Source organism: Exophiala aquamarina, assembly GCF_000709125.1.
Source record: "Exophiala aquamarina CBS 119918 chromosome Unknown aczIA-supercont1.1, whole genome shotgun sequence".
NCBI lineage: Eukaryota > Fungi > Ascomycota > Eurotiomycetes > Chaetothyriales > Herpotrichiellaceae > Exophiala > Exophiala aquamarina.
In genome coordinates, this window is record NW_013550587.1 from 4319908 (window position 1) to 4339742 (window position 19835).

A 19835-nucleotide genomic window follows, 5' to 3' on the forward strand; every position below is an offset into this window, starting at 1 on the left:
CTGAAAAAAAGAGGAAGTGGTCAAGATTTGGATTCCTTGGCTGAAACCGATAGCAAATCACCTGCGCCCTCTGAGGGTTTCTGGCCGCATGTGGAAGTTCCGAATACGATCGGGGGAGGTTGCAGTACTTTTGCCTAACATGTAGTAGAGCCTCTTATCAAATGTGACCGGGCTTCTGTGGACATACAGTAGGCTAGAGTAAGTATGCAGCTGCCTGCTCGGATTTTTGACGAGGCAGTCTTCAACCGAAGCCTTACTATTAATAGCATACCAACTCCAATGATGAGACATCTAGAAAACAAGATATGGCAGCCTCTGAACCGAACGTCCCCTTCGACCATTCCCCTCCGCCTAGATGGTCTCCCGTGTTCCCATTTCTTCATCAAGATTTCCACAACTATAGGGTTCTTCTTACGTAGTTCGTTCACAAGGTGTTCATGATTTGCAATGTTTCAATGCTATTTCTAGCACGGTGGAGGAGTGCAGAGTAGTCTCCGATCTTGGAAAAGGCCATCTCCCGGTTCTCAGTGACCATTGACTTTTAACTCGCTCGAACTCTGTCATGATTCACTTTGACTGACAGGTTTCCACGCCATGGCATTTCTGTTCTCGTGGGTGGTCGATTGTGCTTGTTCGGGAACTGTAAAGCCAGCCTCAAGCTGCTTCTCATAGCTAATGATTCTCAACCTCTCAGACTCCGCTGGTGAGAGGTTCAAGTAGATTTCCACTGCGATGGCATGAATAGTCAAACAAAACCATAAGGACATGCCAAAGGTGTTGTGGAACGAAGCTGTGGCTGCCTCAGGACCAATACCATTAACATTTGCTTTAACGATAACCGGTTCGCTAGAATTCGGTGCAGTACACTGAGGGTATAGGTACGGCGTGGGATTGCCCGCTCCAGCAGGTGCTCAGTATAGAGTCCATTGCTTCCAGATACTGCTGCAAGTCTGGATGTCGTACCAGTGGCCCTTCTGGTGTTGGGCGATAAAAGTGTTGGCAGCCATCTGAACGAGACGAAGCGATATGATGCTACCAGCATACACCCAGGTGCGAATCATCCATGCCCGATGTTGGTCAATCTGAAGACGCTTGATGTTGATATATGCTAGAATAGCAGAGACTGTGGTCGCTGTCCCAAGGATTCCGAGTGCAACCTGAGTAGATGGTGACCCTCCTGCGGCAATAGGAATGACCATACAGGCCCCTGCGTTGCCAATCAACAACAGGAGAATGACAGTATAGCCATTCAGCCTATGGAAAAGAAGGAACCTGTGTCTGATAATTGGCACAAATTGAAAACAGACTAGGAAGCCCGCCGGAAGGATGCAGGCGAGGTGGATAGTAATCCCAATCCGCTTGTATCCCGATTGATAATGGACTGCGTCGCCTGGGATTGTTTTCTGAAGTCATTCATGGCATCAGCGTCGGTAGGGGATACAGGCGTCCACCAAATCTTTGACGAATGCGTACCTTTAGCAACTTGCCGTCAATATTCAAGTACTGCAAGCGAGCGAGTACAAAGCCCATCAGGGCCCCAACGAGGATGACGAAGAGAAAAAAGTTATATCCCTTCTTGAAGCCGAGTGGGTGATAGATCCTTTGTCCGAGCCTGAGGAAGAGCCTGCCAGACTTGGAGCCGGGCTTGCGCCCTGAGGATTCAGAAGTATATTTGGACATGCTAAACCAGCCTTTTGGCGAAATGAGTGGTACGGAGGAAAGCAGAAATGAGGAAGTATGAATTCAGCCAGCTTGGGCAATTGTTGCAATCAACAAGGCGCTTTAGAGTATGCAGTTGTGATTGACCAAGAAATGTGCTCGCCGCTGGTCAGGAGGCCATGTTCTTATAGACAGAGTCCCTCGAATAAGTATAGCCACAGATCTCGCAAACTCTTGAGCAAAAGGAATGGCCATGGTCCTGAAGAGGGACCGATCAATGTATCCGCCTTGTGCTCAGCCTGACATCTTCCCTGGTCCACATCCACCTGGCGGTGTATGATGCCCCAGCATTTACCATGATAAACTTGCTTTCTCAGATGAGTTCGACTTCAGCAATACGAGTGCTCTTTGTATGTTTTGGATGCTCTGCAAATATCCTGCACCCGAAAAGGCAAGGGAGTTAGGAAATGAAAGTTGAATCATTGGACCACGAGAAGAACGCCTTGCCCGGCGCTCTGGGCGGCGCTAAGCCTTTTTAACTCGACCTTGCGAGATTCTAGCCTATCAGGAGCCTGCTGTTAAATACGCATCAATGCTCAAGGCGTATTTTGGAGCATGGCAAAATGAAATACATCTTCGTGGCACTTGAACTCACTGCCCAGCAAACGCGACCTCGAGCTTGCGTAATCATGTGATAAGTAGGCACTTCACCGTTCAGTGGCAATCCACTGAGAATTGACCTGGCAGCAGGCAATGAGTCAAACAACAAAGCACTATCAAGAGCACGCCGTTCAAAATTTAGCCAGTCTTAGTTGCAGTTGATGTTTATACAGTCGAAAAGTTGTTGGTGTTCTCGTATTGATGTTCTCATGTTTATTTCTAAAGGAAAGCCGGCGTAGCCACATTTTCTGGGTCTTACACGCCCACCACAGCTCCTCCAGGCTGCTCACAGGATGATTCTCCATTGTCGACACGGAAGGCAAGCTAACAACTTTAGATGTCGTTTATTTGCCCTTCATTCCCAAGTGTTGAGTCTCATATTTAGTAGCGCCTATGATGGACAAGTCAGTATGAGCATCGGGCCCAGCCGTACCTGTCTGCATTGGCTCCTTCATAATAACAATGGCCATCCATGAGAGGGAATATTTGGTGAAAGCCACTAAGATTAACAGAACCAGAACAAGAATCGAACCTAGATGAAAGGGCTGAATTGCTATTTCTTCGTTAAATGCTCACCAGCGATATATACACGATAGAGCTGCCATAGTAGGCGAAACATGGCTGAATGGGATGCCTGTCTTTTCTCATATGCGATGGGTGGGAACAGCGAGCGAGCCATGGACTAGTTTTCCTGAAAAAGCTCAACTCTCGAACCAGTGCCTTTCTAGATCAAGATCTAGCCTGAACAGATGTTTTATCAGCTGACTCATTGGATCGGATGATGAGATAAACCGTCAACCAGACATTGATGATCCAGGTCGCGAGGCCGAGCACAAAGGTCAAGTCTGGGTTTGAGATCAGGGAGGCCATCTGCAAATTTACCGACGTGTTTCTCCATCCTCGAGCCCCTATCAATTCCGAGAAGTTGTTGCTGATTCTCAGATTCGATGATCAGACCACTGACTACAGATAAAAATGACCTCACTGACCAGGAGACCACTTCGGTTCCAAATGATGTATGCATGGCTCGGAGGATGATGGACAGCTCCAACGAAACGGTCTAAGAGGCATGGAAGCTTTCATCGTGATTTGGACAAAACAGGCTTTGATGGTTTTGTTTTCGCTGTACGATGCGATCTCAGCTGTGATATCGCCGGGATACTCGTTAGATATCGATCGCTAATCCTCGCTCCGTTGGATCCCAGGTTATACCTTGTGGCTTTTGTCGACCTGCTCCTCCATACTCAGGAGCCATGATTCCCTACATACCATCTTCCTTCTCCAAACATGGGCTACTAGCAGCAGCCGACATAATGTCCACCAGCCTCGGAGCGGTCACGGAGCCCACAATTGCCAAAATCATGGATAGCGCAGGACGAAGCGAAGGCATTGCTGTGGTGGTGTGCCTTGTTTTTCACCATTGTGTATATCTTGCTCTAGAAAAACACTGACACGAAGGAATTGCAGGCCAAGGAAGGACCCCAGAGCAAAGCGAGTGTGTGGTAGGCAAATTAGTGTATACTGCGATACCTGTTACCACTGCGGCTGCCTCGAGGTTCGTCGCGCCGGAAAGCCACGAACCCCGTGGCATCTACAATCAGTGCAATGTTTTAAGTTCAATGTCGATAATTTTTTGTATTTCCAAAAGCCTGTTGCTCGAGCGGTTGGCTTTCAGCTCATTGACAGTTGAGCCCTTTTGCCATTTTGGTCGGAATGGGTATTCAAGTCTCGCTCGTTGTTGTGGGTTAAGATTTTGCTCCGTGGCCGACCATTTTGCGCTTGACCTAGTGTAAGAGTGAATACTCCTTACCACGAGTAAGGATCAGACAGTTATATTCACTACATAGTATTTGTTACATCACCGCGTGAATATCATGGCTCAAACCCCACTAACATTTGATCCTCGGACTCCAGCCATACTTACACACGCGGCCAACACCAAGAAGGAATGCACCTAACGCCATCGCTAAACCGACTCCGAGTTGTGCCGACATATATCCACCTCTACCACCACCGTTTGTAGTCAACAAAGCACCACCAATTGGTGGGCCAGCAAGACCGGCAAAGCTGATCACTGTAAGCGCCATTCCTAACCTGACTCCATTTTTGCTCAGATCCGAGTTCAAACTCGCAACGGTCGTGGGGAAAAGGCATTGGAAAGCGCCGCCCGAGAATCCATAAAAGGTGGCAAATGCATACATTCCAGTCCTGGAGTCTATTGAGATCCAGACGAAGGCGAAGAGGGAATTGATGAAAATCAGAGGTACCATCGCGTTCAGAGGTCCGAGGTATCGGTCGGCGATGTACCCAGTCAGAAGGCGAACTGGAATTCCTCCTGCATTGAATACGATCAACATGGTCAAGGAATCGGAGTAGTTCATACCGATGATGGTACGACTGAAAGATGCAATGTAATAATAGCTGAAAAAGAGCCCTCCAAAGACCAGAGACATCCCCGCCACAACACAGAGATAGGGCACTTCCTTGAATGCACTCCATTCAACGATTGGTCCCGACTTTCTTGGAGGGAGTCGAGGCTTGAGAAAGGCAAATGCAACGCTCAATGCTACCAGATTCACAAAACCCAAGACTCGGATCGTCCAGCCAAATCCTATTTTGGGTAGAAGCTGACGAACAATGACGGAATAAATAGAACCGCCGATGGAGCCACCAGTGGACATGATTGCTATGGCTATTCCCCTGTTCGTGGTGAAATAGGTCGTGACAAGACCCATGGCGGGAGTGAAGAAGATGCCGCTGCCCAGACCGGTACACACTCCTTGGGACAGGAGGAGTTGCCAGAAGGTATGGCTTATGCTTGTCATGAAGATACCGAGTATCTGTAAGGCAGCACCCAACAAATAAGTGGGTGCGAAAAGACCTGCATCAAGAGCACGGCCAGACCAGGTGCCAACAAAGAATACCATCCATAATTGAATAGAACCTATCCAGGATATCGTGGATTGCGTCTCCGGAAGAGTCTCCATATAATAGGCCTGGAAGGCACCAAATGAATTGAAGTATCCCCTAGATCCCCGTTGAGGTTAGCATTGATTCCACGGAGACCTTTCGAAGCCATGCGGTATTGTTCTATATTGAAGGAGGATTCACCAGGTTGTTAAACTGCACGTCCACAGCGCTGCGACCTGTATCCATGCTTTTAATCCGCCGTCAGGTGCAGGACCTGGATCCTTGATGTGACGCGTCGACAGGCGTGAGATAACTCTGTCAACAGTATTGCTGGCGACCCTTCCGAGATCGTGGCGCGAGGAAGTCCTCGATGATTGCTTGGTAAGGGCAAGAGTGTTGGGGTTCCTTGGCCGAGAATCACACTTCCCTATCACATCCTTCTCCAACCTTGAACTTTCTTGGCTTGACATAGTGGGCAACAGCTTTTTGGTTCATTGATGTACAAGCAAGAAAGAATGTGAATTCCAGGCAGGATATCGAAACTAGACGAATGTATACACTGCGAGAACGAGAGTAAGAAATGGGGTGAGGCAAGGCCATAATCAGTAGTGTAACGATCTCCAACAATGAAGGCTTCATGGCGAGAAGGGTATTGGTGCTGGTGAGTCAAGCGGTCGATATTTCCACAGTTTTCAAAAGTTGGGGTGGATGATGTGCCGGATAGCCGACTCCATGATCGTCCAACTTGGGACCCGATATGTTGGAAGTCTGACGTCCTGTTATCTCATCTCTCGAGTCTGATTGTAGGAACCCATAGGTGAATTAATGGTAATGACAAAGCCAACCTCGCAAACCTCACCGGGCTTGGCAAGGACCCCAAAAGAAGTCCGAACAACCTCATCCCATTAGGTGATGGTTCTGACGTTCCAAAATGATGTCTTAATCAAGAACGAGCTAGACCTCTACAGCTCATTACACAGGCATGTGGCGGGGTAGCGGTGTAAGTATTCAATGCAGTCACTGTGACTGACGCTGCATAAATCTGGTGGGGTTGTTACATGCTGATTTCTGAGACAGCTTATCGCCGACGCCCTTTGACGAAGAGGGTTCTGTTACACCTCGCTGAAGATACGGCCTTCTGAGGTGTATGTGTAATGGATTGGCGAATTTGAGAGATTTTCTTGAAAGGCAGGTACCCATGAAGATCCTTGGTTTGGGCACAGCCTCTTACCTTTACTGCTCCCCAACCTAAATTCTGTGTGTTGCCACCAGCACGTTCTCTGGCCGCCTGGGTCGGATATCAGTCAGCAAAGTGGACTGAATTTTGACTTCTGGTGAAGTCAAATGGTCATTGGCTTGCCCAAGATCTCCGTGATGCACTTTGTCCTCAAGAATCCTGGCAATCTCCTATATCTCAATGTCCTCATTGTCTCCTCCCAGGAGTGAGAGATCCTAATGTAAGTGACTGACCATCTCGATGCATCATCTGCGCTGGTGAGATGGCCTCTTTCGTCTGAAGGCCGCTGGTAGGAGGCCATGCCATGCTTACCTCTGGATACTGAGCGCTCAAGAGCTTGGTAACATTGATGACCTGGTTCCGCTGGGGGAGGGCGATTGTAGATATGTTTGAAGACAGGTCCTGCAGCTGGGGTGGCTACCACGTACCTATGTACCTAGGTAGCAACATATCTTGCATCACATGATTCGAGCTTGGCGGATGGTGGCAGACTGTCGCAGCAGGCGCACAAGATCATGGTCGTACCTGCTAGATGAAGCTGCAATGAGGCTCTGCCTACGGTCTTGGCATATCAGTCACGTTCTGCAGGTACCTAGGTACCTTAGCACCATCGACAATGCCTTCAAAGCGCCTTTCTGCCAGTCCCATCACTAAGAAGGCAACGAGCAGACCACCTGGCTGGAGATAAATCTCGAGTTGCTCATTTCACTTTCACTTTCTCTCCTCACCTCACACTCAGAGCTGGGTATTCAGCCAACTCTCTCAGAGCAACAGCTCGCTCTCTTTCTTCAAAGACAATCAGCTACAGACAGTAAGTTCCCTACCACCACAAAAGCTGCTCACGCTTTTTGACCCATTCAACGCAGAACAAAGCAAAGCAAAACAATCCATCAAGATGGACCCCTACGACCAATTGCAAGAAATGTGGAAAGTGGTAAGTTCCTCACGCGCACACCCATGCTCGCTTTATCTTCGCGCTCCATCTCCAAAACCCACAATTCAAGCAGACTGACCATCAGCAAACAGGGCAACGAACACTCCATGGCTGGCCGCCGCGTCGAGGCACTTCCCTACCTCAAAGAATGTGTTGCGTCGCCCTACGGCAACAACTACTTCAAGGCAATCGTGTTCTTCGTGCTCGGGCTAGACTGGAAGCGCGCCGGAATCTACTACACGCGCATTGGCATGCATCTCATGGCCCTGTACGCACGCGAGCGCCCAGAGGACGTCGACGATGACTTCAAGGACATGGAGAACGAGGCGCGCGATTTACTTCGCTACCAGCAGAGCGAGGCTGCCCGTCGTGCTGCCGCGACTAGAGCGGCTCGCAAGGCGCAAAAGGCCAAGGCTGAGGAGGCTTACAAGTGTGCTGGCATGATCCGTGGTCGTGATCGTCCTGTGGACTCTGACGATGACGACGAGGAGTTTGGGGGAGGCATCAAGAAGTTGGCTATTGGTTCGGAGATTGAGGGTCCGCCTCACAACACTCCCACCGCTACCGCCAACACCGCCCCTGCCAGTGGCAGCTGCAAGAAGTATGTCATTGGCCGTGCAAATATCTGAGCTCACACAGTGACTGTCAGTTTCTATGGGTTTTGCACCGGAAAACGTTGGTTGTATTGATGACTAAGGGTAGATGAGTCGATGGATTGACTACCACACTTGGGTCAGAGACGGACATTCAGAGAGTGGGGTGTAAAGTGCTTCGGCATGCTTCAGATGTCATGGACACAGAGTCACATGTGAGGTCCCATTAGCTACACACAAAGATGGCATGGCATGGCAATCTGGTCCACCAAAACCAAGCCCATTGCATCACATCACAAGTTCACACAGCACGATCACAATCAATGAAGCTGTGTCGGAAAATCACTGTTTCTATTTTCCCTTTCCTGAGATTTCTCTCTCTATAATAAATCCATCATCGCATCGCATCATCTATGTCGTGAACCTTTGGAAATTCTTTATCTTTAATCCTCATATTTGCGACTCTGCCTGTGCCAGAAATCACACTCGTCTCGGGCCCAGTCATCCTCCATAAACTGGGCGGCGACGCCTTGATGCGTCCCACCGGCGCGCTCATCGTTGCCCAGTCCGAAGATCATAGTGTGACTGCCCTCCTGCACGGGCAGCCACTCTGGACCGCCTTGTAGCACGCTGCTGTCTCTGTTGTGATTCGGATTTCCCGAGACGATGAAATTCGTGAGGTAGCCATGGTAAAGCGTGGCTATCTCGCGCTGGGTGCGCGAGATAGAGCGCACGTTGGAATCCATGGTTTCGTAGGCGACGTAGTCGCCATGCCCTGCGCCGCCCAGGACGGTGCGGTTCACGGCCCAGTGGAAAAGGTAGACTGGGGCGGTGCGGGTGGCATTGGTTGGGATGTCGCTCGAGGAGAAGATGGACGCCGTTTGCCGCACGCTGCACGAGTACGCGTACTGGCCGTATGCGGCTTCTAGCCTGCGGAATTCCTTCCCGACGCTGCGCCACTCGGGGTATGCGGTTGCTGGGTAGATGTGAGAGATGCTTTCGTTGCGGGCCACCTGAGGAAGTAGGGTGGAGAAAAAAGAATCGAACTGTTTGTCCGTGGTCAGGTTTCTCGGCACGTACATGGATCCTTCGTTCGTGCTGAACCCCGTTAGGATCGGGATGTTGCTTGGTCGCTGTTGCTCCAAGGACCGGCCGGGAACCAGCTCGCCGTCGATCACCGGCTGCCACGCCCATCGCAGCGACGGGTTCCACTGTTCGAAGACTGTGTCCGAGGCGTTTACTAACTTGCTGGCATTGACAGTGCGGAGGCATGCTATGTCGCTGTCCAGGCATCCTACCAGCGACATGAAGGCGGAGCTTTGCTGTGTGTTGAGACTGGAGTTAAAGTGGTGTAGGGCTCGTGAATATGGTCCACCGGATTCCATGATTGCTCGGTGGAAGACACTTTTGTCATTCAGAAGGTGGTGGCCCACCTGGAGGATTGCGTTAGATTCATTCTCTAAAGGGCATACGGACCCCCTAGAAATTCCTGGAGGTGAGAAAAGCAAGACTTACAGAGTGTGCGCCTGCTGACACTCCCATGATGGTCACTTGCGCACGATCACCACCGAAAGCGGCGATGTTTTCCTGAACCCACTGGAGCACTTGAATCTGGTCATGTAGACCAAGGTTCAAGATGCCTTCTTCCGCTGCCGCAATCGAGTTCAAAAACCCCAAGGCTCCCAACCTGTAATTGAACGTGACTGCAACAAAGGGCTCCGCCCAAGCTACCATCGCCGCGGTATCGTGACCCTTGGCAGCTCCTCTGTTGAATGCCCCCCCATGGAAGTAAACTGCAACTGGGAGGAGATTCAACACTTCCTCATCATCATCCTCACTACTGGCGGCAGGCCGGAAGACATTGACCGTCAGACAATCCTCGTTGCCGTTGTCTCCTCCGTCAGGAAGTGGTATTAGCGGTTTGCCGGGACACCTACAGACAAAACACCATCAAGTCAGTCTAATTCTTATCGAAAGAATGGGCAAGCATGGGAACAAGAATCCACCGCGCCACCTGAGTCAGAATGTAAAAACCATACCTTGGCCCGAAGCGGGAGGCTTCGAAAGTCTCGTTCGAAGCGAGCACAGGCCGTGGCCTCGCGAATCTCAATTCTCCGACCGGTGGAAGGGCGTAAGGAATGCACAGGTGAGCTTCCACAGGCTTGGGGAAATTTGGTCTGTTGATAATGACACCCCGAAATGTCCCTTGCCGTAGCGTCACTGTTGGAATGATTGCAGGAATCAACAGCCAGCCGAGAACGAGAGTCAAGATGACTGCTAACAATCCGCAAACACCAAAATATACAATCGGTTTGCCGAATATTGAGCTTTGGAACCGTCTTCGCCATGTTACTGGGACGGGTTTGGAGTCGCTGGTCAAGCCCTGTGGTTGTGGAGGTTCGTTGACATGCGCCGGCAGGATGGTCGCTGCCTTGCAGTCGATATCGGATGGAGAATAGGCCATGTTTCGGCGGTCGGCGCGAATCGTGATGATGTGGATAGACCAACGCCCATGATTCGTGGGTTACGTCGAGAACTGAGATTGAGCCATTTTCGGAGAATGAATCTGTCCTTGATGGCCACGATAGGAGCTGGTCACCTATGACCTATGGCTGGTGACAGTGAACAGACTCAGTCTTCATGCTTTATGGGTTACGCATCGCAGGTCGAAATCGAAGAGAAATGGGTAACCGACGGAGGAGACGCAAGGCATACATAGACAGGGACAAAAGGCCCACGCAACACGGCAAGCCCACCTGTGTGGCCTCGTAGCGAGATCATATTTGTCCTCCAAAGCAAACTCAATTGCCGGCCTAGAGCTCATCAGCAATACCCTAGCAGAATGACGATGAGGTCCATATTGAATTTAGGTTGGCTTGACTTGTGCCATTCTCTCAACTGAGTCAAGTGAACTGGCTAGGTCGAGAATCTAGAACCATCAAGCTCAATGGGGCTTTGCCTCCGGTGGCGTAGCGCTTTTCATCATGAAGAGAAAGGCGGCTGAACATGGTCGGGAACGGGCACGGCACAGCCAGGCTGTATGGCACAACGAGTGAACCACACACACCTCTTGTCCCTTCCCCAGAGAAGGAGTAACTATCAAAGTTAGTGACTTTATTTGTTGCCCATTCTTGCGAGAACACTGATTAATCGCTTTCGTTTACTGGAGTAGCGCCAGATGCACGGGCGGACCTGGGCACTATGCGCACTTCCGTTCCCGACGGATCGATCAATGCTCAATGAGACCGGTATGATCGTTCTGGCAGTTCTCAAAGCGTAGATGGAATGTGGTCTGCATCTTCCCATCTAGTGACACACAGCGCGACGGTTCCAAACTCAGACGAATGCCAGAAGAAAAGAAAAAGCTTCCAGAAGCCGAAAGTTGGAGGCCATGGCATAGCTTGATTCTCGAGATGCCACCATTATTTGCTCGCCAATCGGATCGGCAAAAGATCCAGCGTGCTCGGACGGCCGATTCTTCCGTTTGTCTTGGGCTTGATTGGGGGCGGCGAGGTGGTTAAAATGGACATCACCCGGGGCACCATGGGGGACGACTTGGTCACTAGATTGGCCAGCTAACAAAGGACCCCCTACCACCGACGATAGTGACGAGACTCACATGGTACGGAGCGCCGGGAGTTGAGCTTCAACTGAGCAAGCCAGCTGTGTCCAGACAGCCAAGCTCTCATTACCAGTCAATATTGCATTATCATTGCTCGGCACGGAAAAGAACTACTTCATTTAGTTTTTTAGGACCTCGCAGACTGAATGAACTTCATGCTTCGCGTAGTTGTTTGATATTTACTCGAACTTGAGTCTTGTAGTAATTGAGGTGGGCCGGGCGAGGTCTCTCGCCAGCCAGCCGAGTCCGAAGAAACGTGAGGTAGCCACTATTGCTGCCTGCTGCTGACAGGTGGCAGGTGGGGAAGGGCTCATTTCGTGCAGTGAGGAAGGTACAGTACAGTGCCGATGACCCCATCAACTGTCAGTGATGAACTTCATCTCAGCAGAAATAGATCCTTTTTTGGACAATTCTACGATAGAGCGTTTTGGCCCATGAACGAGGATGAATCGGGTACAACAGTCGTTGTGGTTCCTCATGGTGGTGTTACCGTAGTTAATTGTGGTTGGAGCCGTGGAGGGTTCTCAGCGCCATCGCCCTTTTCTCCCGTGCCGCTTCTAGCATTACCCGTCAATAATACGCACCCGACTTCCCTCAATCAGTGTCCCTACTACGAGTAATGTCAGGTACTGTTTACCCATGTGACCATCTCACGATGCCCACCCCTTGGACATCTGCACCGCTTTCTCCCACTTGCCAAACATTTCTTTACTCTTGGACTCTTCCAACTTGGGCGAGAAGACTGTTCGGCCTTCGACATTGACATCTTTGAGCTCATCCACACTTTGCCAAACTCCCACGGCAAGACCAGCTGCGATCGCTGCGCCTAATGCCGTGGTCTCGCGCATTTGAGGCCGGAGTACTGGTATTTGAATCAAGTCCGCTTGGGTCTGCCGTGTCTTAGCATCTACGACGAGAGAGAAGGAAATTATACTGACCTGCATCGTCAAATCTGAATTGCTCATACCGCCATCAACCGCCAGTTCTGCCAGCTTCTTGCCAGAATCTTTCTCCATGGCACTGAGAATCGCCTTGGTTTGGAAACAGGTCGCTTCAAGGGTTGCTCGAGCAATATGCCCCCGTTTGGTGTAAGCCGTGATGCCATCTAATGCAGCGTTAGCCTGGTGTGTTGCTTCAAGAATGTCAGCGTATGTACAGAGGGTGCCTCTGGCATCATCTATCCAATATGGGGCAAACAATCCACTGAAGGCAGTGACAAAGACCAGCCCGCCATTATCTTCAACCTCGGATGCCAACTGGCTGATCTTGCTGGACGATTCAACGAACCCGAGGTTGTCGACTAGAAATTTAACACTTGAACCAGCGACGGCTATACTGCCTTCGAGAGCATATGCCCGGTTCCCCTCACCAAAGTCATAGGCAACAGTACCGAGTAAGCCGTGATTTGAGAACACAGGTTGATCGCCAACATTGTATAAAAGGAAACAACCGGTGCCATATGTATTTTTGGCCAACCCAGGAGTGAACCCCTTTTGGCCGACCAACGCTGCTGATTGATCACCCAAGCAGCCGGTGATTGGAGTTCCCTTCAGAACACTGGATTCAAGTCGTCCATATGCCTCGGGATCGGACGAGCGAGTTATCTTGGGCAAGTGGATCTTGGTTGAATCGAGCCTGAAGAAGTCGATAAGTGATTCATCGTAATTCAGGGTCTTCAGATTCATGAACAGGGTCCTCGATGCATTGGTCGGATCTGACACAAAGACATTCTTCTTGGGTCCACCGTTGAGCTTGTACACTAGCCATGCGTCAATGGTACCGAAGGCAAGGATCCCCTTTTCGTAAGCCTCCTTCACCTTGGGCTCATTTTCCAGGAGCCACAGTAATTTACCCACCGAGGGATAAGTCGACAACGGTAAGCCGGACAGACCTGGGAGTTGATCGGCACCCAAGCGTCGCTTGAGTTTACGGATTAGCGCTTGGGTGCGGGTATCTGTCCAGACAATGGCATTGTACAATGGCTCTCCTGTTTCGTGATTCCAGACCACCTATTCATCGGAAGCGGGTCAGTCATGGTACAGAGCGATTGGCTCGAAATGGGGGGATATCGGATCAGGGATGGAACGAGAGGCCTCACTGTTGTCTCACGCTGATTCGTGATGCCAACGGCTTTGATACTGCTACCTGCATGACCTTGGTTCTCCAGGTCTTTGACAGCCCCATCAATGCATTGCTCCACTGAGGAGATAATCTCCAACGGATCATGTTCATGCCATCTAGTCCTCAGGTCAGCGAGGCACCCTTCCCGAGGAGTCTTCTCGCTTCGCGCTCTTCAACATACCCTGGTTGAGGATAGTATTGCTTGAACTCAATCTGATGCGATGCCACGGGCTCGCCGCTTTTGTTGAAGATGAGGAATCGACTGCTCGTTGTTCCTTGATCAATAGCCCCAACGAACACTTCTTTCGACGCCTGAGTGTCGCCCATCTTGTTCCGAATGGCAGCCAACATCCAATCGATTCTAAATTGGACGGCTGATGGTCGGGTGGTCGGGTAGATGGTTCTTCGGTGGCTTCGACAAGAAAGAGAATCTGAAACTTGGAGAAGCTGAATGGATAGCGTATTCTCCCAGGTCTTAATTCATGGCTCCAAAGCTATCAAGCTCGACCTCGCACAGTATTTCTTGTACGAGTAAAAGAAGCAGCGGTTCGGAGTACGTAGGCCGAGATGCAGGGCGAATCATGAGGCCGTTGGGGATGATCAGGGAACTTACTGGACTGAGCCTAGAAAATGCGTGGAAGTCGCAGTCTCGTTCAGGGCCACGTGAACTAGTCGGGAACTTGATTAGTATTCGTCACTAGTAGCCAGACTAGTCTCCTTCGGGTATGTTTCTAGCAACGATTTCTTGGCGAGAAGGAAGAGCCTGGGGAAGGAAGCTGGAGATGTGCACCACCCGTATTCGATGCTCGAGTCCAAGTCGAGACGAGTTTTTCGAGATGCACCCAAAAAGACCGAGAGTTCTGGTCACCAATTGTCTGGGGTAGGCGGCTAAGAACAACGCGGGAATGACTCCAGCATCACAGCTCAAGCCACCCGGTGGACTAGCTGCATCAGCAAATGGGCCAAGGCGGATACGCTTGGGCCTGTCCATCCTTGTCCAAGCACCAGGTGCGAGAGGGGTTTGCTGCGGCACTGCAACATCAGCCATTTAGCGCCTCACCAGCCATGGATATTTCATCATGCCATCTGCTCATCAAAGCGAATAATGCCATTGTACAGAGTTCGCGACCGGGAAGCCTCGGCTTCGCGAGGGCGATGATAGAGGCTGAGCTAATCAACGTCAGACGGTGAACACGAGATGCGAAAGAGAGCAGCCCGTATGCACCGACGAGAGACGTGGCGGCTTCAGAACGACGCCGGCAAACGGCCTTAGTTTTCTGCGGGGTAGCCATAGCCTCTTGAGTCTTGAGTATTGCCTTGGCCCTTGGCGGCACAAATGCGAGGCGCAGTTCAACTCAGTGCTACTCTCTCCCTCTCGCTCATCAGCCGACAATGATGGTTCGTACCGAGTCACGCCAGGGATGGTGTGGAGTAGTGCGTAATGCATTCGTGCGGCGTACACCACACCGAGTACGCAGTGCTCTTGCCTTGGCACGAGGGTATCTGCAGACCAGTTGGGAAAGCGTGCCTACCCTCGACGTGGCTAGTTGTCATTTACGGAAAGAGCGACCGTCAAGATCGGCATTTGTCTTTTGTCCGCCTTGTAGCTTCTGTGCTGCGCTTCGACTCGGACAATTTCAAAGATGACTGACAGGCAGCCGCAGGCGATCGTCGTCCTAACTCGATCTTTTGATTTTCCATCAGTCTGGGAAAGTCATGATGAAAGACGCTGCCAGCCAATACCGCCATGGATCTCTAATTGGACGGAGTGGCGTTGGCACAGGCCTCTAAAGTCAAGACTCCGTAAGCACGCCCTCAAGAGCCTTTACAAGACCAGTGTGGGAGGCAGTTGTCAGCCGAGCTCATCGCTGAGGCCGAGTCTCATTATTGGCCGCTTGGGCCGTCTGCCGAGCACCGAAAGTAGTTTACAAGGCCGTTCGAGCGTTCCCCTTACGTTAAGATGCACGGAGTACCTGGTAATACATTGATGGTCGGGTCGCTTGCGAGGTGTCAATCTTGACAAGGCTCGACTGTTGTCGGTGTTTGTTCCTGATGTGATCCCGAATGATCCTGACCACCCTCGGTCTCGCTCCACCCGAGTTCCTCTCACCACTGTTCTCGCGAGCAAATCGCCTCCATTCGTGCGTTACATGCTTCTCGAGGTGATGGCCTCCGGAACCCTGGAAATCCTACCTGCATCCCAGTTGAGTCACCGGCAAAGCGTCACATATCTCTCAACCTAACTGGTTCATATCCGCCCCTCCCGCCTTTTACCTTTTTCTCCGCAATAAACGGATCAGAACAGGACCAAGACCCTGGTGTCTGTCCTCCAACACTTCTACCTCGTATCAGCAAGCAATAAAGGTCTCGTCCAGCCGCTCCTCCCCTTAAAAGCTGACACAATGGTCCTTGAACATATTTCGGCCACTCCTACATCTGGTCCCGTTGTCAATCAACCGTCACACATCATGGCTGAAAAGACTGAGTCCCCAGCCTCCACACCTCCAACTACTCACGATGAGGGTGTTGTTCATCGCTCCTATCGCCACTCCACGGTGGACGGTCAACCGGGTTATTCGGAACATGGAGCTCTGGTCGACCACAAAGTGCCACAGGAAGAAATCGTGCAGTCAGAGCCTGACCTCTTATGGAGCAGAGTTCGTCATTATTTGAGAGAGCCGTTCTCTGAGTTCTTCGGTGTCTTCATCCTCATTCTATTTGGGGACGGTGTTGTCGCCCAAGTCGTTCTCTCTGGAGGCGAGAAGGGCGATTACCAGTCCATATCATGGGGCTGGGGGTGAGTCTATTCTTCTGTCCGCTTCAACCGAGAGACTAACCAGCCTAGATTGGGTGTGATGCTTGGTGTGTACGCCTCGGGTATATCTGGTGCACACATCAATCCCGCCGTTACCTTTGCGAATTGCGTCTTTCGGAAATTTCCATGGCGCAAGTTCTTCCCCTATATGGTCGCCCAGGTGCTAGGAGCAATGTGCGCTTCGGCCGTTGTCTATGGAAACTACAAGTCGGCCATAGACGTCTTTGAAGGTGGTCCCAATATCAGGACCGTCCCTGGTTACTCTGAAACAGCCTCAGCTGGCATCTTTTGCACCTACCCAGCCCCTTTCATGACTACTACTGGTCAATTTTTCTCGGAGTTCATCGCCAGCGCTATCCTTATGTTCCTAATCTATGCTCTCAAGGATGACGGCAACATCGGGGCTGGACCTTTGACACCTCTATGCCTATTCTTTGTTATCTTTGGCATCGGCGCTTGTTTTGGTTGGGAAACCGGCTATGCGATCAACCTGGCCCGTGATTTCGGGCCAAGGTTGGTATCGTATATGCTCGGTTATGGCACCAACGTGTGGAAGGCTGGAAATTATTACTTTTGGGTAAGTCACGGCCTCCAAATTTCCAATCGACTCGAATCCTAACTCTCCCAGGTGCCCATAGTCGCCCCTTTTCTCGGATGCACATTCGGTGGTTTCCTCTACGACGTGTTCCTCTTCACAGGAGAGTCTCCGATCAACACGCCAGGCATGGGGCTCTTGAGATTCACACAATTGAACAAGCAAACCTGGTCTAACACCTACGACTCCGCAGCTTAAAACATGGAGATGTAAAGTTCTTGTTTAAGCAGTTCCCTGCTCCACCTGCCCAGCAATTTATTGGGTTTTCCGGAGAATCGAGCTTGGAAGAGAGTAAAGGATGGTTCTTCGGGTGCTGTGGTCGGAACAGACACGAGAGAGAGAGAGGCAACAGTAAGCCTGAACCAACTGAACAGAGACCAAAACACATTTCAGCGTGATGTATTTTACACCCTTTCATGAATTGACTTGGCCCTAGCTTGGGACAAAAAGAATATGCATAAATGAAGATGATATCACATCAAACTATCCAGCCTTGAGGCTCGTAACCGGTGTAAAGCTGGGGCAGAGATACCATGGAAGATATAAGGCTCCTCTGGCAGATCGGGGAGTTGATACGCTTGGCCAATACCCACGGCCAGCTGCTGCTGATCCTTAGACCCATGTAATGAATGTTAATGCAGTAGGTTGCACGTGCAACCAGGCCAATTGTCATCAGTCCACTGAAAATTTTCAGACAGTGTACTGCTAGGAATCAGCCCCTCTCCACTCCCGCAACACACACCTTGCAACGATGGCACTTCTTGCAGAAGGTTTCTTCTCTTTGTGATACCAAGAGCAGGTAAGTATGTAGTATTCAAACAAGAACGGATTAATGTTATTCCTGTCCAAATCCCAGCCATGCTGGTGATTCCGCACGCAAGACTTTTTGCCCGGGTGATTGGAAAGGGGGTGGACAGGCTTGGATGCCTTCCGTTCTGGACCCTGTGTTGCTCCTGCTGGCGCTCTAGATGAGTGAGACCCCGGGCAACTGTCCGGGGTCAAGATCTGGGCATCACAGGTGTGCGTGGTTGCAAGGGAGGGTATTTCATGTCAAGGAAAGCACAACTTTTCGTCGGCTGCTAGCTTCTCTATGGGAGTCTCAGGGGCGCAGAGTGCCTTTTCGGGAAGGGGGCCAAAAGTATTGACAATGGTAACACTTCGTAAGGTCCAGAAGTGGGTGAGGAAACGTATTACACGTACGCCGATATCAGATAGCGCACCTTAGCTGTCACTGTTATGGGGACAAAAGTTTCCAGAGACTGACATCCTTTATAGGCACGGCCTTGCCTCACCTAGGTGGGTAGGATACCAACCGACCACTGACTTTAACTGATGGCCTCCCCTCACAGCCTTCGCGGCACTCATTCCAGCAGTTTACCAATAGATGGCGGGCTCACGCAATCCTCACTAGTCAATAGATATAGATTCGGTCTTCCGAAGATACTATATCCTTTATCACAAGTCGGATTGTTGTGGTGGCCATGCCTAATCGACTTGCTCTCCACTCCCTCTCACAATAATTCGCGGGCTCCCAGAACCTGCTGCCCACCGTACAAGCGCTACTCACCTTGTGCTGTAGCAGCTGAGTGGCTGCGTCGTCATGAACCCCTAAGCTGACTTGAACAAGTAAAACGGTATGATGTCCCCCTTCCCAGCGATCAAGGCATCAGAGCATGCTTCCTTTTTACCTTTGGTAGTCATGCAGCTCTGCACGTGATTGGTATCCGTGTTGAATGCCATCCAATTCTGCTGGATAGTAAATGGACGCGCTTCCATATGGTGGGCTGGGCATTTCCTGTGCCACGGGCCCTGTCTTCTCATTCGGGGCTTCAAATGGACCTTGAGATGGATATGGTTCTCCGCGTCTAGGCTGTGAGGAGTCTTGGACGTCAGCAGCCTGTGTTGTAGGTCGTTTTCTTCGCTTTCGCAAGAGCAGGATCAGCAGAACTGACGCGACACATAGCGCAACTACACCGACAGCTCCGACGCTAATACCAGCGATGGCACCGCTTGACAGGCTAGAATTAACTGCGTTAGCTGAGGCGCTGGGAGTACTGGAAGAAACCGCCACGGTGGAGGATGGGGCATTGGACACCGAAGATGACCCTGGCGGAAGAGACGATATACCCGGTGCAGCTGAGGTGGCGGTTGACTTCGTCAGAACAGAAGTCGCGGCCGATGAAGTTGAGACCATGGATGTCTGTGCAGATTCTGTTGTCGAAGAGATTGAGCCTAATCGTTGCAGAGTCCAATGCTGACCCGACGCACTTCCATCAGCTAAGTGCGGCTCAAAAGTGTCAGAATACACGTCCAAGTGCATATCCGGACCTGTGAAGTTATTGCTCAGCCTCAAAGTGCCGTCGTCCCACAGGTCAAACCGCCAAAACTGGCCGGAGACATCCGCCGTACTGGTGAAACGTAGTTTTATGCTATCGACGCCGTTGTCATTCAGGACATCGAGTGATTGGCCCTGGCCATTTTGTACCGTGTGCATTCGGTAATGGTCTGCGAGAGAGGTTACAGAGAAGACCCATTGTTTGTTGGAGGCGCCCCCAGCCTCAGTCATCATTATCTGATCGTCATTGAGCGATGAAGTGAGGACTTGTAAAACTCCAGTGTAGCTATTTGTGAGAGTGTATATAGATGACACGTCAACGTCAGCCATCAAGACCTCGAATAAACCCTCCGG

The 19835-nt window shown here is 50.8% G+C and overlaps 6 protein-coding genes across 6 annotated transcripts; 1 reads left to right on the top strand and 5 right to left on the bottom strand.

Moving 5' to 3' along the window:
• Positions 1-560: 560 nt before the first annotated feature.
• On the bottom strand, positions 561-767 carry A1O9_01518 (uncharacterized protein; the record flags this gene model as incomplete). Its single annotated transcript, XM_013410676.1, has 1 exon — positions 561-767. One exon carries the CDS (start codon positions 765-767, stop codon positions 561-563), a length of 207 nt encoding a protein of 68 aa, XP_013266130.1.
• Positions 768-4208: 3441 nt separating this feature from the next.
• Positions 4209-5699, bottom strand: A1O9_01519 (uncharacterized protein; the record flags this gene model as incomplete). Its single annotated transcript, XM_013410677.1, has 2 exons — positions 4209-5346; positions 5431-5699. The coding sequence occupies 2 exons, from the start codon at positions 5697-5699 to the stop codon at positions 4209-4211; spliced, it is 1407 nt and encodes a 468-aa protein (XP_013266131.1).
• Positions 5700-8436: 2737 nt separating this feature from the next.
• On the bottom strand, positions 8437-10457 carry A1O9_01520 (uncharacterized protein; the record flags this gene model as incomplete). Its single annotated transcript, XM_013410678.1, has 3 exons — positions 8437-9426; positions 9509-9926; positions 10033-10457. 3 exons carry the CDS (start codon positions 10455-10457, stop codon positions 8437-8439), a joined length of 1833 nt encoding a protein of 610 aa, XP_013266132.1.
• A 1808-nt stretch (positions 10458-12265) lies between these two features.
• On the bottom strand, positions 12266-14063 carry A1O9_01521 (glycerol kinase; the record flags this gene model as incomplete). The annotated part of the gene is made up of 5 exons (XM_013410679.1): positions 12266-12505; positions 12554-12720; positions 12772-13624; positions 13714-13852; positions 13918-14063. 5 exons carry the CDS (start codon positions 14061-14063, stop codon positions 12266-12268), a joined length of 1545 nt encoding a protein of 514 aa, XP_013266133.1.
• Positions 14064-16204: 2141 nt separating this feature from the next.
• Positions 16205-17344, top strand: A1O9_01522 (aquaglyceroporin like protein, other eukaryote; the record flags this gene model as incomplete). The annotated part of the gene is made up of 3 exons (XM_013410680.1): positions 16205-16533; positions 16582-17128; positions 17180-17344. The coding sequence occupies 3 exons, from the start codon at positions 16205-16207 to the stop codon at positions 17342-17344; spliced, it is 1041 nt and encodes a 346-aa protein (XP_013266134.1).
• Positions 17345-18830: 1486 nt separating this feature from the next.
• On the bottom strand, positions 18831-19811 carry A1O9_01523 (uncharacterized protein; the record flags this gene model as incomplete). The annotated part of the gene is made up of 1 exon (XM_013410681.1): positions 18831-19811. The coding sequence occupies one exon, from the start codon at positions 19809-19811 to the stop codon at positions 18831-18833; it is 981 nt and encodes a 326-aa protein (XP_013266135.1).
• Between the last annotated feature and the right edge of the window lie 24 nt (positions 19812-19835).